This window comes from Passer montanus, unplaced genomic scaffold (assembly GCF_014805655.1).
Source record: "Passer montanus isolate IOZ18808 unplaced genomic scaffold, ASM1480565v1 scaffold62, whole genome shotgun sequence".
Lineage (NCBI taxonomy): Eukaryota > Metazoa > Chordata > Aves > Passeriformes > Passeridae > Passer > Passer montanus.
In genome coordinates this window covers 4,087,750-4,115,146 of record NW_024371260.1, presented here as the reverse complement: position 1 = coordinate 4,115,146, position 27,397 = coordinate 4,087,750, and the positions used below count along the sequence as shown (strand labels likewise).

Below are 27,397 nucleotides of genomic sequence, written 5' to 3'. Positions count from 1 at the left end.
TAACAGATAATAATCTTTATAGTCCAAAGCATCTTCCTCTTTCTCCCCTATTTAGTTTGATTTTCTCCCCCATCTTTTTCTCCTCTCACCTGCAAACCCCCTCCTTTCCTTACAGCTCCATTCCAAGTACTTGATTTACTGTTCATCTTCCCAGCACACACTTAGAGTAAGAAACAGTAAAAAAAGTAGAGTAAAACCTGTGCACAGAAGTTCACACCTGAATAAACCTCTTGTCGAGACTGTGGTTGTCACACGCTGGGGTGGGACATGGAGCTGCACAGAGCTGGACTGGGGGGGCTGCTCTGATTTTGGGGTTTATCCCAGCACGTGTGCAGGGCTGGGTGATCCCTGCTATCAGCTTATTCTGCCTGAGGGTGCCTGGGGGCAAATAATGGTGTTCTCCCTGCTTACACACAGGTGGAAATGCCTTTGGAGGGTTCCCAGCCAGAGGAGGGTGGGAGCAGAGCTCCCCTGTGCTGGGTGAAGCAAAGGCTCAAAGCCAAGGGTGCCAAAGGTGCATGAAGGAAATTAATTCCCCTTTCAGAGTGCCACAGTCACAGTTTCCTTGTATTTCTTACATTGTCTTTGTTATCCCCACATGCTGAGAGGAGCCCAGAGGTTCCTGACATGCAGTTTAACCCCCAGATGAAGTGACTCATTACAGGGGGTAGAAAACACAGTGTGGGCTGAAACAGCTGCCTTGATTTCTGTAGTCAGGTGGAGAAAGGTTGGATGTGTGCGTGGACACAGGTCCCACTCATGGTGCTGCATCATCCTCTGGCAGCTTTTGTAGTATACACAGCCCCTGGTGGCTTTGGGGTTGTTGTATTTCTGGAGAGTTTTAGGGGCATTTAGGATTCTTCTTATAATACAACTTGCAAGACTCAGTGATTCAATACCATGAGTGCAGGGACAGTTGGAGGGGCAGAGGGTGTTTCATAGCATTCCTGAGTTAGCAGCACTTGCTCAGGGTAGAAAAGCAGGAATATATAATGAAATATTTGTGATGTGATTCCTAAACTGGGCATTATTTTGGTGGGGTGGGATGTATCTGGAGCAGGGAGCACAGGGCATTTCTGCAGCACTGACAAGGACCGAGTTCAGTACTGGGTAAAGCATTGATGTACAGAAGTGACCAAAACTTGTCCTACATGAGATTTCTGTAATTCTCCCTGGATTTCCAGCCTTTCATGGCTGTCCCAGGGTCAGTAGTCAACGAGCATCCCTCCCTGGTGCAGTGAGGAGGGAAAACATGAGGGTTTTGGGGTCCTCTCAGGGCTGTTGAAACACCCATCACATCCCTCATGCCTCTGCTCCATCCCCTCATCCCAACACAGCATCCCTGAGCTGGAAGGGGACACTCAGGGAGCAGTGCCCTGGGCTCGTGGGAGTGCTCTGGAATCTGCCTCACTGCTAAAAATAAACTGGTTGTGGTTTATTTATCCTGGAAAGAGAGCAGCAGGTTTTCCTGCGCCAGGCCCTGAGGCTGAGGCTGCAGTTTTGCTCCCAAACCTCCTTTTCCAAGGTCTGAGCTGCCTCTTGGAGGATGGGCAGTGATGAGGAGCCACAGTGGTGACACGATGAGCATTTTGAGGGGTGCAGCAATGGGGGTGAATTGGGAATCTTCTCCCAGCCCAGCCCCCAGAATTTTCATTTTGGTGCTTTTTCCTTGAAAAATAAAAGAGATGGAGTCAAGGGGCTGCCATTCTGGAGTGATCCTCTCTCCCACAGCCATGAAAGCCGACCGCAAGCGCTTGAAGGGGGAGAAGACAGACCTGGTGAGCCAGATGCAGCAGCTGTACGCCACGCTGGAGAGCCGGGAGGAGCAGCTCCGCGACTTCATCCGCAACTACGAGCAGCACAGGAAAGTGAGTGCACAGCCCAGAACCCTCGTGGCACAGAGGGCTGGCAGCAGGCTGAGGGTGAAACCTGGTTTGTAACCCGGCAAAATCCCGCTAAAGCCCCAGCTGGACTCTTGCTGGAGTTGGGATGGACCACAGCAGTTTAAGGTTAAATGAAGGAAAGAGCCAGACCTGGGGCATTTGATGTAATTTTAACCAGGTGCACAGTGAGCGTTTCTTTTTGGGGACTGGCTGCATTCCAGATCTCCCCAAAAAAAGGGTTTACATTCCTGCCAGCACAGGGCTCTTGTGACACCTAAGATACTGCTCATGGTTTGGTGGTCCCCAAGGGGCTTGTGACAGAGGGGTTTTCAGTAGGACACGGATTTTCCCTTCCTGATGGCCACCCCTGTCCCAGCAGGAGAGCGAGGACGCGGTGAAAGCCCTGGCAAAGGAGAAGGATCTCCTGGAGCGGGAGAAGTGGGAGCTGCGGCGGCAGGCCAAGGAAGCCACGGACCACGCCAGCGCCCTCCGCTCCCAGCTCGACCTGAAGGACAACCGCATGAAGGAGCTGGAGGCCGAGCTGGCCATGGTGAGCTGGAGAATTTATACAGATCTCAGTGCTTGCTGCAGTGGTTGCACTTCTGCAATACCGAGAGGAAAATATTCCATCTCTCAAAAGGAGCTTGATATCCTTGGCAGGGGGAGCATCACTCAAAAATTCATATCCCTGGCATGGGGAGTGGCACAGTTGGGATCTTTGCTCGCCCAAGGGAGGGTGGGTTTGGTGTGCAGTGTGTTGCTGCTTGTTCTGCTGCTCCTGGGAGATGTTCACATGGTTTTCCCACTCCACCACCACCTCAATGTCCTTCCCCAGGCCAAGCAGTCCCTGGCTACGCTGACCAAGGACGTGCCCAAGCGCCATTCCTTGGCCATGCCGGGCGAGACGGTGCTGAATGGCAACCAGGAGTGGGTGATGCAGGCTGACCTCCCGCTGACCGCCGCCATCCGGCAGAGCCAGCAGACCCTCTACCACTCACACCCCCAGCACTCGGCAGACCGGCAAGGTGGGCACCCCACGGGTGGCAAGTCCTCAGTGCCAAACCCCTCCTGGGGAGGAAAGATGGTGAAAACCACTCCTCCCCGGGTGTGGGTTTGGAAGCGCGTCAGAGGCTTTGCTGGTGTTAATTCCCTGTTTTCCCCCTGCCTTGCAGCTGTCAGAGTGAGCCCCTGCCATTCCCGGCAGCCGTCCATCATCTCCGACGCCTCCGCGGCCGAAGGTGACCGATCGTCCACTCCGAGTGACATCAACTCACCGCGGCACCGAACGCACTCGCTCTGCAACGTAAGGGCTGCCTGCTGGGGCTGTGATGCCCTGCCCTGGGGAGATGGGCTCTGGGCGTTCTGTGGGGCCTCTGCTTCCCAAAACAGCGTTGGGTTTGCAGTTGGGGCTTGGCTGACCTGGAAAGCTGCTGGCTGGGGTTTATCCCAGCCCCACTGCAGTTCAGCTGCACAAACGCTGCCTTTTTTCCCTGGGGGTGGAGGCTCTTGGGCTGTATCAGCGTTGATTCAATGGATCCATCTCCTTGTGCCATAGGGGGACAGTCCTGGACCGGTACAGAAGAACTTGCACAATCCAATCGTACAGGTAGGGCACAATTCCTCTCAAATCCTGCTTGTGAGACCCCTTCTTGTGCTTCCTTGGGATGGTGGGTCAGAGGCACCAATTTGGGATAAATGGAAGGCATCCTGAATTGTAAGTCTGGGATGTCTCCTATTCCCATAATTTGCCCCAAAGTGCAGGTAATGCTATAAGCATTCACTGAGCTCAGGCCTATATCACAGTGTTGATTTTTATAAGGTCCAGCCAAAGCATGTTATTCTTCTGTATTTGGCCCTAAAACACTGGGATATTTTTGCAATCCAGACAGATGCTCTGACTATTTATTCCCAGAGCTGAAATCCTGATCCAGTTGAATTAAAGAGGCCAAAATCCCAGAGCTGTGGAGAGGGGGCCCAATTTCACTCCAAATTCCACCACACAGGTTTCAGGAATGTTATTGTATTTTGGTCCAGGATCTTAACATTACTTTGGACCTGGATGAAAATATTTTGTGGGATCTGGCTGCAAATATTTTTTGCAACTGGGACCACATTGTCCATCATCCTTGATGCGAATGAAGGGCAGAAATGGTAAAGGAAACGCTGGATGCCTAAACTTGTGTCTTGTCCCGCAGTCTCTAGAAGACCTGGAAGACCAAAAACGGAAAAAGAAGAAAGAGAAGATGGGCTTTGGCTCCATCTCCAGGGTGTTTGCCCGGGGGAAGCAGCGCAAGTCCCTCGATCCCGGTCTCTTCGACGGGACGGCCCCCGACTACTACATCGAGGAGGACGCGGACTGGTGACGGCGCCAGAGCCCCTCCTGGCCCTGCACATGTACATATCCCCAGTCCCACAGCCCCGTCCCACCTGTGGACGTGTTACCTGTTGTCTTGGGAGCGATGCAGCTGTGTCGTAACTTCAGTTTTTTTCCCTTTTTTCCTTTTTTTTTTTTTTGTTTGTTTGTTTTTCCATCCCGGTAACTCCTTTGTTGTCGCTTCAGTTTGTCCGTTTGGGTTGGGTTTTTTTCCTTGTTTTGGGAGGGTTTTTTTGTTCTTTTTTCTTGTTCTTTTGACAAAACTTGAAACTTGAAGGACTGCTGTGTCTCTGTAAATACGAGAAATATTGTGCACTTTGTGCTTGTGATGTCTCTTGTCCGAAACCGCTGTTTTCCGGAGCCCAGCCTGCGGGATGTCCTCGCCTGGGGACAAAGGACCTGCCCAGCTGAGGGATCTTAGAGAGAAAACACACAAAAACAACAACAAGAAAATCTCCTTCGCTGTGATGTCTTCCTGGCCGAGCCCCGCGGAGGCGACCCGGGCTGGTTGTTACGCCTGCCAGTCTGGAAATAAGTGTTTTAACGTTCCTTTTTAGTTGTTTTAATTTATTTGCACAAACCCAGAGGAGCTATTCTAACTAAATTATTGCAGAAGTTTTGGGATTTTTATATTTTTCCACGTCGGTTGGGATGGGGCGGGGAGGAGGAAGGGGGTGTTTGTACTGTACTGTCCTGGGAAGTTGCTGTTGGGGGAGATTGGGGCTGTGGACCCCCCAGCCCGGGCTCCCTCAGCTGCCCCAGGAGCACTTAACGCCTTGGAAAACGCAAACCTAAACACATGCCGGGAGATCAGATGGGGGCAAGCTGGTGGGAGCTTTGCCCTCTGTTTTTCCCTGCTTTTGGGGGGTGCTCACCCTTTGCTTCAAGTAAAATTTAGGGGGATCCGGCACGAGCTGGGAGAAAGGTGATATCCCGAGATATCCCATATCCCAAGATGTTGCTCAGATAGGGCCGGCCACCCCGCTCCAGTTTGGGGTGTTACTGCCGTCAGAGGGGGCTGGGGAAATCGGTACGAGTCCCCACTAGGGAGGTTTTTCTGGCTCTGGGGTGATTTGGAAGCACAGGTGGAGCTTGTTTTTCCAAATTCCTTGGAAATGCCCCCAAACCACCCCCCGGTGCGGCAGCCGCTTCCCCTCTCCACTAACACGTGCCGCGCTCTGCTTATGCCAAGATAAGTACCTTATGCTTTAATGCTTACAGTATAATTTTAAGCTCTTAAAAAAAAATGTATTAAGATTTATTTAATGAACTATAATAGTGTATTATTTTTCTTAATTCCGATACGTGCGCCCTGGTTGAAAAAAAAAGGGTATTTTGTCTTAAATCATCAAACTAAACCGATGCCCTCACGCTGTATATCCATTCCAAGGGATGATGCAGAGAGGCCATGGAGGGGGTGACAGAGGGACCAGCCCCCCCAGGCTCTCCTGGGGTGGTAGGGCAGGCTTTGCCCCATGGCATCTTTTCTCTGCAGAGAAGCATTTTTATATATTTTGTTGGTTTTTTGGGTTCTGTTTTGTTCTTTTTTTCTTTGTTCTCCTTGCGTTTTTATAATTTAAACTCTAAACCACCAGAACAGATGAGCGATCTCCTTGTTATCGAGTAGTTTCCTTTGCATTTCAGCTTTTTTGTAAATTAGGAAGTAATTCTAAAAATTACTAAGAGGATGATTTATTTAAAAGAGAACTTTGCTAAATAGCATATGAATTATGGGTAACATTAGATTTAACTTTTCCCCCTGTGAGCGGGGGAGAATCCTTGAAGGCATGGATGCAAATATAAAATTATAAAAGATCTAAATAAAGCTTATTTTAAAGTATGGATGAACTCCATGTGGTTTAATTGGAGAGCCTGGATGGGTGTTGGCATCTCTGTTGTGGCACCAGGGTGCGGGACGCCCTGAGCACCACGGGAATTTTGGGGGCTCCGGGGTGATGGGAGGATTCAGGAAAAGGCTGGGCCAGCTGTTCCCAGGACCAGCTCCCAGCCAGATGCCTGCTCCTGGATGCAAGAATGCTGGGAGGAGGCTGGGACTGTCTGCATCCCTATGAAATGGGGATTTCAAGGGTTTAAGGTAAGTAAGGACAGCCAGGAGATGTCCTACTCATATACGGAAAATATGATAAGGACTAAGAACAGCAGAAAATGGAGAAATCAGAAAGTCTTATGCTCCAACTGTTATCATTGTAGAGGTTGAGAAATTATTATTGTTACTATTATTCAGATGACATTGGTCACCTGTAGGGGTGTGCCAGCACTTCCAGTGGGGCTGATACCATTTTGGTGTCAATTTTTGCAGGCAGGAGCAAAAGGCAATCTGCAATGAGTTTCAAGCCCATAATCAGGGTACAGATCAAGGGATACACCTTTTCTTTTTTCTCCTTTTTTTTTCTGACAGAAACAGCCTCCTGAGTTTGGGAGCAGCTGCTGAGCAGGTAAGAGCCACCATAGTCTGAAATGGGGAGAGCTGGAACAAAGCAAAATAAGAAAAACTCAGGAGAAGCCAGCTGGCTCTCCTACTCTGTTACCTGCAGCTGGAATCCAGCGTTAATGGGAGCTACAGGTGGCATGAAAGGGCAACTGCTGAGCATGGCAAACATGAGCCGGGCACACACACCACGGTGGGATTTGCTGCACTTGCAGCGGTTCCCTGCTGAGATTTGGTGTTGTCCTTTGTGCATGGGATGGAGTGTGGGTGCTCATTCATCCCATCTGTGGTTTTAAAAGCTTTGGGAGCCAGGAATGTGTCAGAGTGCCACACCAGTTCTGGTAAGGCTTCTGCCTGTGCCGTGGGAGCTGTGGCAGACCCTGTGCAGGGTGACACGGGTCACCTCCTGCACCCGAGCCACGGCAAGCAGAGGGGCCACACTCCCTGTGTCTGTGATGTCCTGGGCTGAGGGGGGGCTTCTTGGTGGCTTTGTCCCCCTGACCTGCTCTTCTCTGGCAATGGAGGCTGCAGGAGCCTCATCCCTGTTGTATCTCCCCTCAGCCTCATCCCCGCTGCATCCCACCTCACCCCTTCTGCATGCCACATCATCCTCATCCCTGCTGCATCCCCCATCAGCCTCACCTCTGCTGCATCCCACCTCACCCTCATCCCTGCTGCATCCCACCTCACCCTCATCCCTGCTGCATCCCCCCTCAGCCTCGTCCCTGCTGCATGCCCGCCGTGCTGGATGTGCAGCACCGTGCTGCGCTGCTGCCACCGTGTGAGCAGTCCCCGAGTTGTGTTTGTTTTAGGTGGGACCGCCCGCCTTGGTGCACTTTGCACCGTCGTTGTGCAGGCGCTCACAAGAGCCTTTTCCCCGGCGAGGACTTTAGACTGAGAAAGGCAAATATCCCAACGCCACGTGGGGACATGGGGTGCTGTGTGGGATGGCCGGGTACCCCACAGAGGGTGCTGTCCCCAGCACCTCCTGGTGTGTAACCCAGCTGTGCCAGCGCTGGCATCATCTCTGGCTGACATTACCACAGAATCTGGGTTTACCTGCCATGCCACAGCCTTGCACTGCTAACCTGGGGATCAGGAATGGGGTTGCGAGGTCACAGCAGGGAAACAGGGGTGAGTCTGGGACATTTCCTGCCTCTGCACTGACTCACCCCATAGCTTTAGTTGGTGATCTTCCCGGGCTGGATTTTTGATGATAAAGAGCTAAACTGATGTACCCCAAACAGCTGAATAAATCATCAGGAGGTTGGTGAGGTTTGGCATAGGGTGGGTCACAGAGTGTGGGTGATGGTGATCTCCCCAAAAACTGGTGTCATGGGCTGCTGCTGAGGCTGCTGGTTTATTGCTCAGGACTGCTGAAAATCTGGGAATGTGCCTGTCATTAATTCACCTGTTTTCAGTGTTTTCCCTGGAGGAGTTTTCCCCTGGTGCTGCTTTTACTGCCAGCACTGGAAGTGTCGTTGAGCCCAGGGGATGCAGCAGTGCCTGACAGAGTCCCTCACTGCAGACATCCTTGGGGACATCCTGCTCTGCCCCTCTCCCTGCAGCTGTCCCCACGTCAGCCCCTGTCTTACCTTCCCACTGCCCCGACCTGGCACAGCCACGAGCACCAGCAGAGCACGAGTGGCTCCGCTCCATCCAGCCAGGACACTGGAGCTGTGACAAGGCCTCCTATCCAGGTAAGGTTTCCTTGGAGTTTTATCACTGCTAGTGATTGATCTCCCAACATTTTCCTATTCTTGGACGACAACAGCCTTCATTCACCATCTGCTCCTAATTTTGAACAGCTACATTAATCTCTGCCCAACTCTTTTAAATAACCAGCTGCACAATGCCACTGCAGCCCTTCTCCTCCAGCTGTGTTCTCCAGCCCTGGCTCTCCTATTCCCAGGTCTGGCCCAAGCCAAAGCTTCACCAAGGGGATGCAGCAGCCCTGGAGCAGCTCCAGGGGGAAGCAGCAGGTTATTTACTATTATTACTGTGAACACAGTGGCTTTATTTGCACAGTTTTCCAGCTGCAGACGTGCGAGTGCTTGAAGCAGCAGACGGTGACCTGGCACGGTGGTTGGACTGGTTGGACTGGAACTGCCAGGTCCTGGCAGCCCTGGGGACACCAGCTCCTCACCCCGGCAGGAGATGCTGGCAGGTCGCACCCTCCCACCAGGAGCGTGCGGAAATGCCTCCCAAGTAGCTGCTTTTCCTCTTTTTTCCCACTTGTGTGGCAGGTTCCCAGCCTGCAGCCCGGCAGGGACTCTAAATTGGGGTGCAGGAACTAAGGCATGAGGAAGAGAGAGAAAAGTATAGAGCAGCGTGTGTGGGCTGGGCATGGGATCTGAGGAAGCCCATCATGGAGCAGGCTGGGATGGGCTTTCATCCTGGGGGCAGAGCTGGGGCCTGCCATGTTCCATTATGCATTATATTAATACATAGATGTATATTATATTTCTGGTGTTTATTAGCTGTTAGCTTTATTAATCATCAAATCACAGAATGGTTTGGATAGGAAGAGACCTTAGAGACAATCTCATCCCACCCCCTGCCATGGGCAGGGACACCTTCCACTATCCCAGGTTGCTCTAAACCCCATCCAGCCTGGCCTTGAACACTTCTAGGAATGGGGCAGCCAAAGCTTCTCTGAGTAACCTGTGCCAGGGCTTCCCCACCCTCACAGGGAAAAATTTCTTCCTCTTATCTAATCTAGATCTACATTCTGCCAGTGTGATCCCATTTCACCTTGTCCCATCACTCCATGGCTTTACAATACAATAATATTATATATAATATAATATAGTATAATAGAAATGTGCACTCTGGTGGCTCTACTGCCCTGACTCCCAGGGATGGGCTTCACCTCTTCCAGGACAAACAATCCAGCTGTGGGTATCCAGGGGTCAGTTGGAGCAGTGCTTTTCCCTCACTGTTGGGAAGTTTTGGAGGAATCCAGGAACATCTCCAGGCTTCCACTGGTGGCTTTAACATACATACTGGCACCTTTGAGCAGGAAAGATCAGGGAAATGTGCCAGTGAGAAATTTCTAAGGCAGGATAATGTGAGCCCCTGGCACCTCTGCACGTAGCAGAGGATCAGATGCTCCCCTGAAAGGCCCTTTTTGTTGCCTGCTGGTGGCTCTGGTGGGGCTCCAGTTTCCTCCTTGGCATTCCTGTGCTCTGTACCCTGCATACCTGGCTGGATAATCACCCTGGAGAAGTCCCAGCCTGGGACTGGACAGGGAGTTTTTGCTGGGGGAAGATTTGAGCTGCCAGAGATAAATCCCCACACTGGGATGGCTGCAGAGCTGGAAAGGAAAAGGAGCCCAAGGGATGGATGTGAATACATTATCCCACAGAGAGTGTGTGTCAGGGAGAGGCAGGTGCTTTAGCAGCCGTCAGGGTGAAGGCAAGCCCCCCCTTCCTTGATCCTGCTGCACTGCCACTGAAGAGCCCATTCCTGGCCAATATTCAGCTTTGTGGAGTGAGAACCCGAGGAACCACGTTATGAATGTCCCCTCTGTGCTCACGGTCCCCAGGGCCTCTGCAGGGGGGTGACCTGGCTCTCCCTGCGCCGGATCGGTGACAGCCACTGTGTGAAGTCCATGTTCCCCCCCTTTCTTACAGAGAAAACAATTCCCTGTTATGTCTCCTGACTGCCAGAGCTGCTTGGGATGTCAGGTTTCTGTTTGACACAGGAAGGTGGAGAAAGAGAGGGGGAAATCCACCTGAAGTGCGGCGAATTTGCCTGAGCCGGGAGCCAAGCGGAAAAATGCAAAACAATCCATCCAAGGGGGGGAAAATGCAGTTATGTTTAATAATTATTTCTTTTTATAGCACAGCGCTTGGAATTGCCCTTTGATTAGAAGGGGAAGATATCACAGGCAGGTGAGTCAGTGGAAAATACCATCAGCTCCGTGTGGGACTGTGCTCGTAGGGAGAGATGCAGGGAAGCAGCGGGGCTTTCCCAAGCATCCTGAACACCAGTGGCCCCAAGGCAGGACTGTGGAGCTGAGTCACGCCGGGTGATGTGACAAGTTTCATTTGGTTCACGATGGCTTTTGCCTCCACAAGGTCTCGCAGGGCTTAAGGGACAGGAAAAACTGCAGTGGCTGGTCCAGCAGCATAGTGATGCAGTTTTTTTGCTTGGATCAGGGAAAAAACCCACCCTGAGTATCATCTCTAACAGGATTTGAGTCCTTGGTGGTGTTTATTATTACAGCTGGGTGTGAGAAGAGCCTGGAAAAACACATCCTCATTGCTGCTGGGATGGCAGCCAAGGAGAGGTGACACTGGACACGGCGTTAGTTGCACTGAAGTTTGCCAGAGCCCAGCTCTGCTCCCCGTGGTTCAGTCTGGAAACCATGGGAATGTCTGGCTATGAGGCCAAGGCATGTGGCCAGGAGCCATGGTGAGAGATGTGCCTGAAACAGCTCTTCCCAGCACACGAGTGGTTAACTGGGGATGTTTATAGAGGGCAGCAGATAAAAAAGAGCTTTCCAGGCTCCCTGTGAGTGCCAGCTTGGCTTTGCTCTGTTGAATGCAGTGAGCCTGAGTGATTGGAGATCTTCAAAACGGGAACTGGTTGAGTAAAAGCTCCGCTCGTTGCTACAAGAGTTTTACAAAGTAGGTCCATTGCAATATGGGTTTTAAACTGTAGAATAAAAACTAAACCTTTCATTAGGTGTTGGGAATAGATTTTTCCATGGGAGGATGGTGAGGCCCTAGCTCAGGCTGCCCAGAGAAGCTGCGGCTGCCCCATCCCCAAAAGTGTCCCAGGCCAGGTTGGATGAGCTGTGGAGCAAGCTGGGATAGTGGAAGGTGTGTCTGCCCACGGCAGGGTGGAATGGGATGGGCTTTAAGGTCCTTTGCACCCCAAACCATTCCGGGATCCTATAAAAGCAGAGATGCGGGGCTGTGATGCATCAGTGCTCGCAGGGGGTGACGCGACCGGCATCCCCAGTGTGACCCACGCCTGGTTTCGGGGGACTCCCTGGTGGTTTGTGGGGAGCCTCCCGGCTGTATTTGGCAGTCCCAGTTCCGCCCCTGCACAGTTTCCCGGAACGGAGCCGGTGCCCGGGCGGGAGCGGCGAGGCCGGTCCCGGGAAGCGCCGCCCCGGAGGCCGGGCCGGGAGGGCGGAGCGGCCCCGCAGCGCCCGCCGCAGCCGCCGCCGGAGGTACGTGGGGTCGGGGAGCCGCGAGGGGACGGGACCCTCTGCCCCGGAACCCTTCGGAGCTCTGGGAAGCGGGAGCGGGGCGGGCTGGGCTCAGTCCCGCCGGGAACGGGACCGGGACCGGGAACGGGAACGGGAGCGGAGGGGAGTCAGAGCTGGGTCGGGCTCGGGCTGAGCTGGAGTCACTTCCAAAGCTTGGGAAAACACTGCAGAGCGGGGGAAGCAGCCCTCAAAGTAGGAGCAGACACCCTCAAAGCAGGAGAAACAGCCCTCAAGGCAGGGGAAGCGCCCCCAGAGCAGGAGCGAGCACCCCTCAAAGCAGGGCAAACACCCCCAAAGTAGGGCAAACACCCCTCAAAGCAGGAGCAGACACCCCTCAGAGTAGGGCAAACACCCCTCAAAGTAGGAGAAACACCCATCAAGGCAGGGGAAACAGCCCTCAAAGCAGGGGAAGCACCCCCAAAGCAGGGCAAACACCCCTCAGAGCAGGGCAAATACCCCCAAAGCAGGGCAAGCCCCCCTCAAAGCAGGAGAAACAGCCCTCAAAGCTGGGCAAACAGCCCTCAAAGCAGGAGCAGACACCCCTCAAAGCAGGGCAAACACCTTCAAAGCAGGGCAAGCAGCCCTCAGAGCAGGGCAAACACCCATCAAAGCAGGAGCAGACACCCCTCAGAGCAGGGCAAACACCCCTCAGAGCAGGGCAAACACCCTCAAAGCAGGAGCAGACACCCCTCAAAGCAGGAGCAGACACCCCTCAAAGCAGGAGCAGACACCCCTCGGAGCAGGGCAAACAGCCCCACAGCGGGGTCGCGCATGAGGCGGTTGCAGCGGCGGGGCCTTGGGGTCACCCCTGGGGACACGCGGGCTTGGGGCGCCTCGCCAGCCCTGGCAGGCCCCGGGCTGGCCGTGCACAGCGTGGGGAAAGAGTGGCCGTGGTTCCTGGAACGATCAGCTGGCACTTTGGGGAGGACCAGCAGCAGGGAGGGCGCCGGGGCATCCCCGCCGCCGAGCCCGGGCCGCTGCCGGTGCCCAGGGGTGGCAGGAGTGCGCGGATCGCGAGCCCCGGGAGGTGCCGGAGCGGTGTGCGAGCCGGGCTGCCGGCAGAGCAAACAGAGCCAAGGAGAAGGGCATTGCTGCCGGCCAGCTCGGGGCCGGGCGCTCCGTGAGCCCAGCCCGGGTCTCTGGGGGCTCGGCCCTTCCTGTGGTGACATTCCCGCCGGTGAAGGAATGGCCTGGAGCTTTGAGGGGCTCGGCAAAGCCGCGGGTGTCTCCCAAGCATGTTCCCAGAGTGGTTGTCTGCTGATGTTGGTGTTTGATTTTTGGATTTTTGATAGGGACGAGCATCACTGAGCAGTGTTGGGGGGTCTGTGTTGGGAAGCTGTCTTTGTTGGGAAGTGTGGATGTGTGAGCAGAAACCAGCAGCTCCATGAGCATGTCCCGTGTGAGATGGGTTACCTTGGCTCTGTGTGGTGGATGGAGCCTGCTGAGGTGAAGCTGCACCTGGAAGTGTGGTCTTGGCTTTCCAGCTCCTTCAAGCCTCTCTGGAGCAGACCTAGGCCACTGCCAGATGGGATGCTGGCACAGCACATCCCTCTACAACAAATCCAAGCATCCTGCAAATGTCCTGGCATGAGAGCAGAAAGGGAAACCTCCCAGGTGTCAGCGAAGAACATGTGGGTGTGGGGCTGGTGAGCCCAGCCCCGGACTCGGGTGACTCGGAAGTATGTGAAACACCTTTGATTTTAGCTGTGTAATTACACGGGTTGGAAAACCCTTGGGAAGGGAAGTGGCTGGGGAAGGAGGAATGTTTGGCCATCGGTGCCCTGGAGGGAGCTGAGTGCCAGTGCCTGGCGCCGTGGCGGTGCTGCAGGAGATGCCAGAGGGCCAGGGCTGGGCAGGGCTGTCTGCCTGCTCTCCTGCCTGGAGCCTGTGAGGAGGGATCCTCCAGCAGCCCAGGTATGTGTCTGCCTCTCCATGCCGCTTTCCTCATTCCCAGTGTATTTCATAGGCAGAAACTGATGTCAGGGCTCTGTAGAAGCAGCTAAATATCCTGTGTGAGCAGTGCAGGTGGCGTGGAGCAATATAATCCCCAGCAAACCTCCATCCATATCAAAATACCTGTGCCCACCTTGCGGAACACGGCTGCTCTGAGCCTGCTGCTCCGTGTCGCTTGGCTGCCCAGCCTGCTCCGTGTCCCCAGGCTGGCTCTGTGCCCTCCAGCATCAGCCTCACTCCCTTCCTGCCCTGGGGCCTCCTTGGCTGTCCATGGTGGGTTTTCTTTGTGGTCATCCTCGTTGGAGAGGTGATGCTGTGTTGGGGAAAAAGGCGTTGCTGGAAATCCAGGCAGAGGATGAGGAAGGAGGTGCTGGCGAGGCCGATGACAGCCAGTGAGAAGTGCCAGGTTAGTGGCTTGCAGGAAGGGGAGATAATCATCCAGGGGCTCCAGGGTGGGACAGGAGGTGCTTGAAGCACTCCAGAGGGGCTGGGAGGAAGCAGGAATGCTGGGTTCTGCTTCGGAGGACATCAGAAGGGCAGATGGATAATGTCTCCCCGTGCTGGAAGGCTCTGGAGGAGGGCGTGTTTGTCTGGGTGTTATCTGGGGAGAGGTCCCAGAACAAAAACCAGGGGGAGGCTGTGGAGGAATGGCTTTATCTCAACTGAAACAGCAGATTAGAATTAATGGAAAAAAAAAAATCCAAACTCAGAGGTGCAATGTCCAAAGGAAAGCAGGAAGGAGAAGGAGTCAAAGTGCTGGGATTTTCCCAGGCAGGCATGCCTTCCCTGGCCTAGGTGCACAAGGAATTCAGCTCCCTGGAGAGAGATGAGCACCCCTGTTACCTGGAAAATAGAATAGATCTTCCCAACAACATTAGAGTGGATGTAAAGGCAAACCTTTACTTGAAAGCTTTCAGGTACACAATGTGGCAAAATTCACTCATTGTATAGTAATTCTACAATTTTTATAAGGTTAGTTGATTAGTATACTTATCATATACTCTCCAATTAAAAGGTTAGTTGATTAGGTAATAATTCCAGGGTTCTGCAACACTGGAAGCAGACCAGAGGCTTTTTTTTGCTCCAGTTTTGTTTTGTCTGGTCCAGATTCTGTTTGGAAAACAGGACATCCTTGTAGTCGGTTCTCTTCTTGGAATAAAACTAAGCAGTATTTTGGGAAACTGTTTCTAAGGTTAGCTTATTGTTCCTAAATGTAGAGAAGAAAGATAGGAAAAGTACTGGGAGTTACAGCCATGCATTAACAATCTACAAAGCTACAAATACATGAAAAGCTAAAAACCTGAGGCATCACCCCAAGCGCCGCTCCCTGGTTTAGCAGAGCTGGGCCTGAAAGCATTGGTGTAGTGGTTGGTCCCAGTGGCAGTCCCAGAGGCTGGAGCAGGAAAAGCCCCAGGACAGTGTTTACACAGCAACCAGGACACAGCCGGGGCTCGCCGACCTGCCCAGAGCCGCTGCCAGCGTGGCCTCGGTGGCCACGGCAGCATTGTCCCCAGGAACAAACGGCAATGTCCTGAACACAAACGTGAAAGGACTCTCTGTCCCTGTCCTGTCCATTGCCGCTGCAGCAGGCGCCGCTTGCATGGGTGTAATGGAATTATGGGGAGAAGGAGTCTGGGAGGCAGTTTCTTGTATCTCAGTGGCAAAGGCCAAGGTGGTGGCTGCTGCACAGTCATGGTTACAGCTCTGGAGTTTGCTACCGTGCCCTGTGTGATCTGTGCCGCTTCAGAAAGCCTTGGCAGCTGTGCCCAGAATTCCCAGGGACACGGCAGAGGCAGGTGCACATGGCTTGGGAGTGCAAATGCACGGCTCTGTGGAAATGGGGTGTTTTGTGGGCCCTGTCACTGTTGTTCTGCTGTGGAGGCCACGGCCAGCCAGGTGGATTGCAGCAATCTGAGCCTGGGAATGGGCTTTGCCCTTGTTTTGCAGGAAGTGGCAGAGCTGGGCTCCCTCTGGAGTGGGAGAGCCTTGGGCAAGGTTTGAGGAAAACATCACTGTTCCCCCAGTGCTGCCTACAAGGTACAGCTGAGGAGGGGTTGTTAAAAATTAAATTTAAGAAAGAGCGTAAAATACCTCTTAAATGTCTGTAGGGAATGCTGTGGGCAGTGGAGATGTGGATGTGTTCTTTTGTGCTCTAGGCAGGAAGTAAAAGCAAAATGTGGAAAAGCCCTGATAGTCTGCATGGGACTGTCTCTCCAGATTCCTACTCCCTGGTGAGATGCTCTAAAATGGGCTGGAATTTGTCCAAAAGATCAGAAATTGGCCAAATCAGCAGCAGTGCTTCTTTTTGTGACTCAGCTGGATTTCTCTGGCTGTTCCCTGCATCTCCTGGGCTGCAGCTGGCCAGAAACATCCCTGTTCCTGGGGCAGGGGTGACAGGGCAGCAAGAAGGGACAGCAAGAGAAACCATGGCAGGGAGTTGGAAGTAGGTGGTCTTTAAGATCCCTTCCAAACCCAAACATTCTGGGGCTGTATGAAAATACCTCCCAAATCCTGACCTGTTGCTTTTTAGCCCCCACATGGATTTTTGTGCTCCTGGTGGGTTGAACCCCTGTGTAACACACGAGGCTGTGGTCGATGCAGAAAGAAGCTCCTGAGGATGTGCCAGGCCAGCAATTAGCAGGGAAAGAGGTTAATGAGCAGGTTCTCTGGGTGGAAGCAGGAAGATGAAGGTAAAGCCTTGTAATCTAACAGAGAGGACACTGGAATCTTCGGATGGTTGGAGAACGGGTTTATTTTCCCCCAGAATTTTCCAGAAAATGAGCTGTGTGACTGGTGATGGAGTCACAGCCTGTTTTTTGGAGGCAGCTCTGAGGGGCTGTGTCGCTCTGTGGCAGCGAGGAAGCCCTGGAGCTCATCCCGTGTCTGGTGACTGCACCGGGGCTCGACCTGTTCCCTGGACTGCAGACTCATCTCCCGTGACCTGTGACAAAGGTGTTGCTGCTGGAGCGTGAGTGGGAAGGTGATGTCAGAGCCGGGAAAAATCCAAAGGTTGTGGAGGGCAGAGGAGCGTGGGTGCTGCGAGGGCAGCAGGGGGTGTCGGCCTTCCTGGTGAGTCACCCAGCCGGGCCACAGCTCCTCCCGGGACACCGGGATGTGGAACACGGTCCGGGCTGACCCTGCCGGGGGTCTGTGTCCCACCGAGGCAAGCTGCTCCTGCTGCTGTTCCAGCCTTCAGGGCGGGTGGTGCTAGAACGGGCTTATCCCGAACCTTCCCGTGGCCAATTAACGAACCTTCCCGTGGCCAATTAACGAACCTTCCCGTGGCCAGTTAACACTTGGCGATGTCGCAAGAGCATCCCGAAGGCTCCGGCAGCTGCGGGAGTAGGGCAGAGGTGCGGGAAGCCCGCAGGAGCTGTGGGTGCCCTCAGGCTTTGCAGCCGAGCTGGAGTTTAATGGTTTGGAGATCCTGGTGTAAATCATTGCCAGGGCAGGGCACGGGCAGGCAGGGAAAGGGATGGAGGGGTCTGGTTTGCAGGCAGAGGGGAAGGGGGGGTCTAGGGGCTGAAGCACTCAGGCATCGCTCACCAGCCTGATGTGGGGAGAAACTTTTCATAGGGCCTGTTGTGAAAGGACAAGGGGAGATGATTTTAAAGTAAAAGAGGGATAATTTGGACTGGATATTTAGGAGGAAATTCTTCCCTGTGAGGGTGGGGAGGCCCTGGCATAGGTTGACCAGAGAAGCTGTGGCTGCCCCATCCCTAGGAGTATTCAAGGCCAGATTGGATGGAGCTTGGAGCAACCTGGCATAGTGGAAGTTGGCCCTGCCCATGGCAGGGGGTGGGATGAGATGAGCTTTAAGGTCCCTCCAACCCAAGCCATTCTGTGATGCTGGGATGAGCTTCCAGACAGTGCTGGAGCTGAGGCAGACAGAGCAGCTCCCTTCCAGGGATACTGACGTCAGGGCACTGTTGGAGCAGCGATAGGAACAGCTCTGGGTAGCCAGGACAGCAGCTAATTCAATGGAGAAATAGACTGGAATAGCAAGTCTCCTGCTTTAATCTGATTGCTGGGCTGATGGGTAGCACTGCAATGGATCTGTAAAAAACTTGCAGGCACAGGGGTGACGTAGGAGCTGAAATCCTGCCCACTTCCAGGACTGAGGTGCCTGAGGGGAGGCACAGAGACTGAGCAGAGATTTAGACACCACGGGTAGATGTGACAGCCATGTGTGTATTCTGTGCCCACCGTGGGTGCAGTGCGATTTTCCTGCCCCAAGGCCATCAGAGCTGTTCTCGAGTGAAGTCTTGGCTGGCTGATGTGTTTGTGGCAAGGATGGGAGCTCAGCCGGATCATCAGGTGAGGGAACAACTCCACAGGGCTCAAGCAGAGAGCAAAACCTTTGTGTGGGAGGGCAGAGGGCAGTGCTGGTACCATCAGTGGCAGGCTTGGGAACACTTGGGTGGGAGGATGGCTCTTGGGATCCAGGAGAGGACATTTTGGGTGCAGTGCTTTCCACATCCTCAACAGCTGCTCAGTGGGATGGAATTAAATGGGCTCAGTGGATACCTTCCCCAGGAGCACACAGAGCAGCAGCCCGTGCTGGAGCTGGCATGGCAGGGAATGACGGGCTTGTCCCTGCCTGCCTGTGGCAGCTCCATCGGGCTGGGATCAGCAGCTCCTGGGTGTCCCAGAACCCCAGAAACCCATGGGAGACAAGACTTTACCCTGCCCAGACCTATGTGGGGCCAGGGATGTGTCCAGAGGGGCTGGGACAGCCCTCTGGGAGTCTCCACAGCCGTGCTGGAGCACAGGCAGTGGACAGGGAAGTTCCTCTGCAGGTTCCTCCTCTCCAGGCTTGCGTGCGCGTCTTTTCCTGCTGCAGCCGCTCTGTTTTCTGGGAGTGCTGTTTTATTCTGGCCCTTGACCCTGCAAACTGGGCGTGCACTCAAGCTAAACAAGCAAACATGAAGCTTTTGCACTCCGGAGGGTTGAGCTGAAGGGTGTGGGGGTGTGTATGGATGTAGCACCACTGCCAGCACAGACCAGAGCCACCTCGAGCCTAACCTGGCATAAAGAAGCTGGGGAGGGAAAGAGAGATCCCTGACATGGCACATCCATAGATCTGCACGGCTCACTGGGGTGGAGATGGGGCAATTCTGCAAGCTGCCCACCCTGGGTCAGGGACCCGAGGCCAGGGAGGCATGGGCAGGAGATGAGGCACATCTCCTGAGTGATTTATTTTTGTGTGTGTATTTTTGGAAATCTAGCACATTTGGTCCTGGCAACTTGGAAAACAGTCAGAGGAGGAGTTCCCACCCGTGGCCTGGCTCGTTGGGAATGTTCATGCTCAACATCCCTGAGAGATGCAGCTGGGGCCCTCAGCACCAGTGTAGGGAGGGTGAGAGCTGGCCTGGAGTGAGCCAGGGGCCCTACCAAGGGCTCACCATCCCGGCAGCCCTTGCCAGCTGCAGCCCGGGGAAGGCACAGGGTCGAGCTGGCTGGGAGAGAGGCAGTTTTGGTTTCTGTTCTCTGGGCAGGAAGGCGTTCCAGGGCAGGCAGCCAGCGCCATGAGGAGCCCTGCTGCCTCCCAAACAGGGGGAGAGGAGAAGCTGTTCAGCTGGAGGTGTGTTTTTGAGCATTTCCAGGTTGGTTTGCATCGACAACAGCTCTTGGAAGGGATTTTAATGGCCGCCTTTTGGTGCTGTGAAGCTGTCAGTTATCACACTCCTAAGGACAGGCAACCTAAGCCCTTAGCAAACATCAGTGATTTGATTGCTCTCAAAGGTTGGTGGATATTACAGCTGAGAAAGTAGTGAAGGATGGGGATGAGAACAGCCAGGAAGGATCCAGGAAGGATCTACTCGTGGTCTATCCTGACATGAACTCGTCAGCTTGAAGAGCCTGAGATTCCAGTGTCAGGTGGATAACCTGGTGTCGAGGTGGCTGCAGAGCCTTTGCTGTTTGCCATGCACTCACCACAGCCTCCCCTCTGTCCCCAGAGCTCTCTGCCTGCCCATGCCAGCAGGGCTGCAGCCCCCCTGCCCCGAGCCATGCGGTGACGTGGGGACAGCCCGCAGCAGCCATGGCCCAGTCCCGGGCCAACGGCTCCCACTACGCGCTGACGGCCATCGGGCTGGGCATGCTGGTGCTCGGCATCATCATGGCCGTGTGGAACCTCGTGCCCGGCTTCGGCCCCCCCGACAAACCCGGCGGCCAGCCCGGCAACAGCAGCAAGCCCGACCGCGGCTCCGGCGGCATCCTCAAGAGCAAAACCTTCTCGGTGGCCTACGTGCTGGTGGGGGCCGGTCTGCTGCTGCTCCTGCTCTCCCTCTGCCTCAACGTCCGCGACAAGAAGAGGCAGAGCGAGGAGCTGACCATCGCTCACGGGCAGCACCAGGTGTCCGCAGAGCCCTCGCAGCAGGAGGACAGGTGAGGAGGAGTTTTGGGGACAAAGGGAGGGGGATTGGGCGTGGGAGCGAAGCCGAGGGTTGTTGTTACTCAGGAAGATCTGGAGCAAGGAGAGGAAGGCAGCACGTGCTGAAGTGGAGAGGCACATACCAAGTTTAGGGTTTTGGTGTGTCCTGGAGATGGGAAAGGAATGGCTCCAGCTGGATTTATGCAGCTGTGAGTGGAAGGGAGCCCTGCTGGGGTGTGAGGTGGGGTCTGGGCAGAGCTGAGGCCAGGGCACTCCTGGCTGGGCTGGTGCATAGGAGCGAGCTGAGGGAATGCTGGGCAGGGTCCTGGGAGACACAGAGAGCAGGAGGCTCCTGCCACAGGCTGGGAGAGCAGCCAGAGGGGCAGGAGAGGGGCTGACTGCCTCACTGGGTGCAGCCAAGGTGCCACTCAGCCTTGGAGACTGGCCTTGGAGTTTAGACCCGGTGAAAGTCTGCAGGGCTCAGCTGTTTGCTCAGGGAGCTTCGTGGGGCAGAGCAAAGGCTGCTGCTCAGCAGGCACAGTCTGGGCAAACACAGGCACAGGGGAAGTGCCTGTCCATCAGCACGGCTCCCTGTGCAGAGAGGGGCAGGGCAGCACTGAGACAGTGTGGGGTGCAAGGGCACAGGAGGGCACAGTGGCTCTGCTGGCTCTTGTCAGGGTCTGCAGATCAAAACTGATTTTCTGTGTTTGATTGGAAAGTCAACTTCAGAATGACAAAGAAATGGCAAATATTGTGTGCAGGTACCTGTGCACAGATGGTGGCATAGAGTTCTCTTTGCAGAAAAACCCAAGGTACCCAACCCATAAGACATCAGAATGACAAAGACGGAGGGGTGATGTCCTTTTCTAATGTATTTTGACTGATTTTTGTGAGTGGAGGAGAAAAGCTGATGTTCTCTTGAGAGAAGAAATCACTGCTGGGCAATAGAAAAGGGTCCGTGGGCAGAGAAAGTGATGATCAAATATGGCCATAAGTCACACGAAAATAAAATCTCTCTGAACTTAGGTGGGGTCACTGTTTATTCTGTCAAGCAAAAGGAAACTGGCATATAATGGAGAAGGGCAAAAACTATTTCTGGTGGGGTGGGGTGGTTTTATTCCTCCCTCTCCATCCCCATCCCACAACCAAACTGAAATGACAGACTTAACTCTTTCCCCTCCAGTCAAGAAGAGGATGAAGACGTCTCTTCCCAATACTACGTGCCCAGCTACGAGGAGGTGATGAACACGGGCTACTCCGAGCCCAGAGACTCGGACAGGAGCAACAGGCTCAGCGTGTCCCTGCCCTCCTACGAGTCCTTGGCGGGGCTGGAGGAGAGCGGCGCGGCGCCGGGCGCGGCGGGCGCGGAGCCCGGCGCCGAGAGGCCGCCCAGCCGCCACAGCTCCCGCCTCAGCAAGCGCCTCAAGCCCCTCAAGGTGCGCAGGATCAAGTCAGAGAAGCTGCACCTCAAGGACATCAGGCTAAACCTGGAGCAGGGCAACAGCAGCGTCCCTATCACGATAGAGCCTCTCACCCCTCCGCCCAAGTACGAGGAGATCCAGGAGAAAATGCCAGTGGGCCAGCAAATGCCTTAAAAAAACATAGAGGAATCTGTGATGCTGCTTGGTTGAGGGTTTTCTAAAACCCACCGTGCCAAGAGGGGGCTGGTGTGTGGGTGCAGAAGCAGCCAGGGCTCCCTGGAAGCTGCCACGTCGAGGACGTGCTGTGGCACAAGGATGGAACTCATTTTCCCTGGGACTGAGTTTTACAAAAGACTGTGGGGAAAGAAACCTGAACACCACAAGTTCTGCTGCTGTGAAGTAAATGAAGGCTGGGCATGCCAAAAGTGTCACTTGTGGTGTTTGAAATGAGACCACCCAGTGCATCCTCTCATCTCCTATCCCCCTCTCTTCCAGCAAGACTTTTCCAAGCCACCAAACTGATGCTGCAGAAGGATTTCCCAAGTGGAAAAGTGAAATGTTTCTTTTTTCGGGTGTCTTTTCTTTCCGAGGAAAGGGAAGCACATTGCCAGGGAGGCACCACGGCTTTCCCTGGCTCCCAGCTGGGCTGGGCTGGTGGCCCAGAGCCAGCCCTGACTCCTGCCAAGGTCTCTGCTGGCTGGTGGGAAGCAGCTGAAAGGGGCCTCCTGCTCCTCAGGAGAGGATGGATTTCTTGCCTCTGCTGCTTTCCCTGATGTGTTTCGTGCTCCATTCGAGGCAAGTGCTGACTCTGGGGGGTGGGAGCTGCGTGTGCCAGTGCCAGGGGTGAAACCACTGCTGAGCATCCTGTGCAGGCAGACTGCTCTGAATAAATGTTTTGTATGTTGTGTTTGCTTGTGTGTTTTGTACACTGTGTGTGTGTGCTGTGTACGCTCTGCGTGAGTGTGTTTTTTATGTTGTGTGTGTGCTGTGTACGCTCTGTGTGTGTGTTTTTTACATTATGTGTGTATGTTTTGTACATTTTGTGTGTTTTTTATGTTGTGTGTGTGTTTTGTACATTGTCTGTGTTTTACATTGAGTGTGTGTGTGTTGTGTACATTGTGTGTGTGTTTTTTACTTTGTGTATGTGTGTTTTGTACATTTTGTGTGTGTTTTTTACATCGGGTGTGTGTGTTGTGTACATTGTGTGTGTGTTTTTTACTTTGTGTATGTGTGTTTTGTACATTTATGTGTGTATGTTTTGTACATTTTGTGTGTGTTTTTTGCATCGGGTGTGTGTGTTGTGTGCTTGTGCATGGTTGGCCCTTCCCAAGGTTTGTGATCCATCAGCAGATGCTGCTCCATGGGCATCCCAGCCCTGTGCAGGCTTCCAGCAAAGCCACCACCCACAGAGTCCATCAGCACATCCAGCCACGGGCTCCCTCAGGCAGTCTGAGGTGGGATTTGCCAGTGTGATGCTGATATTGATGTAATCCTGGAATGGTTGGGTTGGAACAGATCTCCAAGGTCATCGAGTCCAGCGCTGCCATGTCCACCCTGGGCCACGTCCAGGCTCAGCAGGGGCTGGCTTGGGGCAGCACCAGCTATGAGAGGAGTCCAAGGGACCAAAGCAAAGATGCTGGCCAAAGCCACCCAACAGTTTCTCTTGTTAATTATTATTCCCTATTGCATTTGCCAATTTCTTTTGTTTTGGACAAGGGCAGGAAGTGACAGGTCCAATGGCTTCAGACTGGCAGAGGTTTGCAGAGAAACTCTACTTTGCAAAATCTGCTGCTTCCGCCTTGAAATGAAGCATGAGGAAATCTTGCAGTACTTGTGAGGCCAGGCTGGGGTTTGGTGGTGGCAAGTGTGGCTTTTCCCCTTTTTTTTTTCCTGCTGTAAAAGGGTGTAGCAGCCTAGGACCAGGGAATATTGATGGAGAAGCAGTCGTGGGTGACAGACTCCACCTGACAGCAATGTTTGTCCCCTTGCCTGAGGTTGCAAGACCTGTTTGTGTGTGTGTCTGTGTCTGTGTGTGTGCATGATATTAAATAAAATATAAGTAAAATGGGGGCAAAAAGGTTGGGAGCCCTGGCAGGTGGCGGGGCCCCTGTGGGGTTTGGGATGCACATTCCCACGTGTGTCCCCAGCTGATGGGATCGCAGTGGCCACGCCGGCACGGAGCTTTGTTGTGCTGCCAGGAGAGTTGCTTGGAAAAAGGAGAGGAAAAAACCCTAAACTGAACAAAACAAACAGGAAAAACTCACCCAGGCAGGCAGCAGCAGGGCCAAGGTTTCCAAGGCTACTGCAGCCACACTGCCAAGGGCAGAGAGCTGCTTTTGGGGTAGTTTTGTGCAATTCCAGTGCGTGAGTTGCTGAGCCACTCGTGGCTCAGGTTGTGTTGGGTGGGAGGGTGCTGAATGAAGAGTTGGTTTCTTGGTGGGAGCCTTGCAGGGGAGGGGGCCGGGCAAGGTGAGCCTTTCTAAAGTACTCAGGGAGTTTCCAGCTGGAATCCCACACCAGGAGCATCGGGAGCCACAGAGGGGCCGACATCATCTGCAGGTGGGGCCGAGGCAGCTGAGAGTGAGCATCCCAAACCGGGAGGGGATGGAGGGAAGGGATGTGCTGGAGCCCTCCGTGCAGTGTGCAGGTACCAGTTTGTGCTGGGACTGAAAGGGGTCAGGTTTTGTGCCAGAAAAGGGGCTTGGCAAAGCAGGAATGAGCCTGGAGCCACCTCCAGCAGCGTTCCCTTCCTGTCCCCTGCCTGCTCCCAGTCTGCAGGGGGAGCAGATCGCCATGCAGCCCTGCAATTCTCCGCCTCAGACAACAGCTTCATCCTTCAGGACTTCAGCTCCCCCCGCTCCCACCTTTGTCAACAGCTGCCAGGTCAGGGTCACCCCGGGGACATCCTGGGCTGGGGCTGGATGGGGCTGCCCGGGAAGGGGGGGGGATGCCCGGGGAAAGGGGCCCAGGGAAGGGTGGGTGGGGGTCTCCAGGGAAAGGCACCCAGCAGAGGCGGGAGGGTGGGCGCTGCTGCCCAGGGAAGGCTCCAGAAGCAGGAACTCGCTCCCAGCTCCTCTGGGCGATCCTCGGGAAAGGCGAGGGGGGCAAACTTAAAGCTGGAGCTCCCTCTGCTGAGGAAACTCGAAAAGGAAAAGCACGGGACAGGGCTGCATTGGCAAAGGTAGTTCTGGAAAATGACCTTTCCCTCTCTTTGCATTTTATGTTTCCTCCCAATCCACTTACTAAGAGGAAAGTTGGGGTTTAGAGGAAACCTAGAGCAATTGAAAAGTTCCAATATTATTTTTGTCATTTTGGCTCTAGAAGAACTCAAGATGCTGCCTAGTAAAGCTACATCATGCTGGAGCAGTGAGCAGCTGGATTCCCAAGGGCAGGTGAGGACAGAATTGGGTCTGCACAACAATGCAGAGCCTGTCCATGGGGTGCCTTTTCCTCACCCTGGGATCCCCCTTTGGAGGGGCAGCTTGGAAGCCTGAGCCTGGCAGGGAGGGAAGCACCTCACTGTGAAGTGTCTGACGAGGGCAGGGATCCTGGGGAAGGCAGCAATGGTGCATCTAACTCCTTTTGCTCAGAAAGCTAATTGTTTTGACTTTTAAGCCAATAACCAAGCACCCGTGGCCTGCACAACAAATATACAATGTCAATCCCTCAGAACCCCAGTCACTTTACACACAGAAATGCAATACAAAAGCAAGGGTATGATGGGTTTCTTCCTCCAGCCAGCTCTTATGAGCTCTCAGAGAACCCATCACACCCAAGATAGCTCAGCTACCTCGAATGGCATAAAATTAGCAGGATGGCTTCTGAGGTAGTGTTGGAAACAGAAAAGCTTTAATAAAAGGCAAAATAATAAAGCTCTTACAGGGAGAAACCTGAGCCAGGGGCAAGAGGTTCTTGCTCCTGCTAAAACACTCTGCAAAAAGTATGTAAGGGCAAAACACATTGTCTGTACAAGTACAGGATGTTCAAATGCAATAAAATGACAGATTTTTTTTTAATTAAAATTTTTTAAAAAGAAAGTATAAAATTCCCGACCAGCATGGGGTCATAAAAAACTACAGAACATATCATAAGCACAACCATAACCCGAATCAAAAATCCTAACCCTAAAACTTTGCTAACACAAATCCCTAACTAAAATCCCCAATCTCTGACCTTCTTCAGTTCAGCTGATGTCAGTGCTTACTTTGTTATCAGAAATACCACTCACTTTCCTCTTAAAACGACAACAAATAACGCTTTGAAAATAGTTTGCTTAGTCAAAGGAGGTTTACCTGGGACATTTACGGACACTGCATACCCAAGCAATTTGTACAAAAACAGCTTGGGAAAAAATGCTCCGAGCATTCCCGGCGTTCTGCTCCCGTACCCTGCCTCTCCGGGCACCTTCAGGCCTCGTCTCAGCTGCATTTCCAGCGCTAAGCCCTATAACGCTACATTCGGATTTATTGTGTTCTAAAATCCTGTGTATGATACCGCAGGTACGGGGGGTTATTTTTTAAACCAATTTTTATGTAAAGTACCGTTATTTGCCAGCAGATATAAACTGACAAACCCCGCAGTTTCAGTGTTTTAGGCACGCGGTCCCGGTGGGTTTTCAGGCACTTTGGGGCCGTGCTCTCCCTTTTTGGGGAGCCCGTGCTCCCCGCCCACCGCAGTATCCCCCCCAGACTACAACTCCCGGCAGCCACCGCGCGGGCGCGCCCCTTACGTCATCTCTGCGCGCCGCCGCCATGGTGCAGCTGGGTGAGTGCGGCGGGCCCGGCGCGGCCCGGCCCGGCCCGGCCCGGCCGTGACCGCCCCGCGCTGTCCCCGCAGGGAGCCGCCTGCTGAGGGGCCGCGGCGGCCACGTCGTCATCCGCTTCGCGCTCGGGGGCTGCACCAACCGCCCGTTCTTCCGCCTCGTGGCTGCCAACAGCCGGCGCGCCCGCGACGGGAAGTACCTGGAGCAGCTGGGCTGCCTGGACCCGCTGCCCAACGCGCACGGCGAGAAGGTGGCGGGGCTCAACCTGGAGCGGCTGCGCTACTGGCTGGGCTGCGGCGCGCAGCTCTCCCGGCCCGCCGAGCAGCTGCTGGGTAGGCGCGGGGTGCCGGGGGTGGGGGCCGCGCCCGGGCCGCGCTCACCGCTCTCCCCCGCAGGGCTGGCCGGCTTCCTGCCGCTGCACCCCATGACGGTGACCGGCGCCGAGAGGCTGCGCCGGCGGCGACAGCGCGAGCAGCAGACACAGGCTGCCCCTGCCGAGGGCTCGGCTGAGCCCGGCAGCGGCACCGCGGCCTGACACGGCCCGGCCGGCAGGGGCCGAGCGGCCCGGGACAGCACCGACCCGGGATAACATCGACCTGGGACTGCTCCGGCCCGGGACAGCTCCGGCCCGGGACAGCACCGGCCCGGGACAGCTCCGGCCCGGGACAGCACCGGCCCGGGACAGCTCCGGCCCCGGGACAGCTCCGGCCCGGGACTGCACCGGCCCGGGACTGCACCGGCCCGGGACAGCTCCGGCCCGGGACTGCTCCGGCCCCGAGGGCTCTCCGGCCCTGTCGGTGCGTCTGACCCCATTAAAATGTTACCTCTGCACTCTGCACCGTCTGCTGCTGCTTTCTCCAGACTCCTGTCACTCAGAGTTCCCGTTGCACCCGTGGTGCCGAGCACAGGATTTGCTGCCCCGATGCAGCTGCAGGAGCGTTGCAGGAGGCAGTTC

At 54.5% G+C, this 27,397-nt stretch overlaps 3 protein-coding genes across 6 annotated transcripts in view; all 3 read left to right on the top strand.

The window, feature by feature from the left end:
* KAZN (kazrin, periplakin interacting protein) overlaps positions 1-6,095 on the top strand; it is a 208,648-nt gene extending 202,553 nt beyond the window's left edge. For all 3 annotated transcript variants that reach the window (XM_039727686.1, XM_039727687.1, XM_039727688.1), the window contains 6 exons: positions 1,732-1,868; positions 2,263-2,433; positions 2,719-2,908; positions 3,056-3,186; positions 3,439-3,489; positions 4,079-6,095. In XM_039727686.1, coding sequence (XP_039583620.1) covers positions 1,732-1,868; positions 2,263-2,433; positions 2,719-2,908; positions 3,056-3,186; positions 3,439-3,489; positions 4,079-4,246 — 848 coding nt within the window. In that variant the 3' untranslated portion in view covers positions 4,247-6,095. The remainder of the gene's footprint in view (positions 1-1,731; positions 1,869-2,262; positions 2,434-2,718; positions 2,909-3,055; positions 3,187-3,438; positions 3,490-4,078) is intronic.
* Positions 6,096-11,838: 5,743 nt separating this feature from the next.
* On the top strand, positions 11,839-22,587 carry TMEM51 (transmembrane protein 51). Its single transcript, XM_039727809.1, has 3 exons — positions 11,839-11,891; positions 19,844-20,273; positions 21,443-22,587. Exons 2-3 carry the CDS (start codon positions 19,927-19,929, stop codon positions 21,852-21,854), a joined length of 759 nt encoding a protein of 252 aa, XP_039583743.1. The 5' UTR covers positions 11,839-11,891; positions 19,844-19,926; the 3' UTR covers positions 21,855-22,587.
* A 3,774-nt stretch (positions 22,588-26,361) lies between these two features.
* Positions 26,362-27,096, top strand: MRPS16 (mitochondrial ribosomal protein S16). Of its 2 annotated transcripts, XM_039727594.1 has the most exons (3): positions 26,363-26,444; positions 26,517-26,774; positions 26,838-27,096. In XM_039727594.1, exons 1-3 carry the CDS (start codon positions 26,432-26,434, stop codon positions 26,975-26,977), a joined length of 411 nt encoding a protein of 136 aa, XP_039583528.1. In that variant the 5' UTR covers positions 26,363-26,431; the 3' UTR covers positions 26,978-27,096. The 2 variants fall into 2 exon arrangements, with proteins under 2 accessions (XP_039583527.1, XP_039583528.1); XM_039727593.1 differs by having other exon boundaries at positions 26,362-26,444; positions 26,517-27,096.
* The last annotated feature ends 301 nt before the right edge of the window (positions 27,097-27,397 follow it).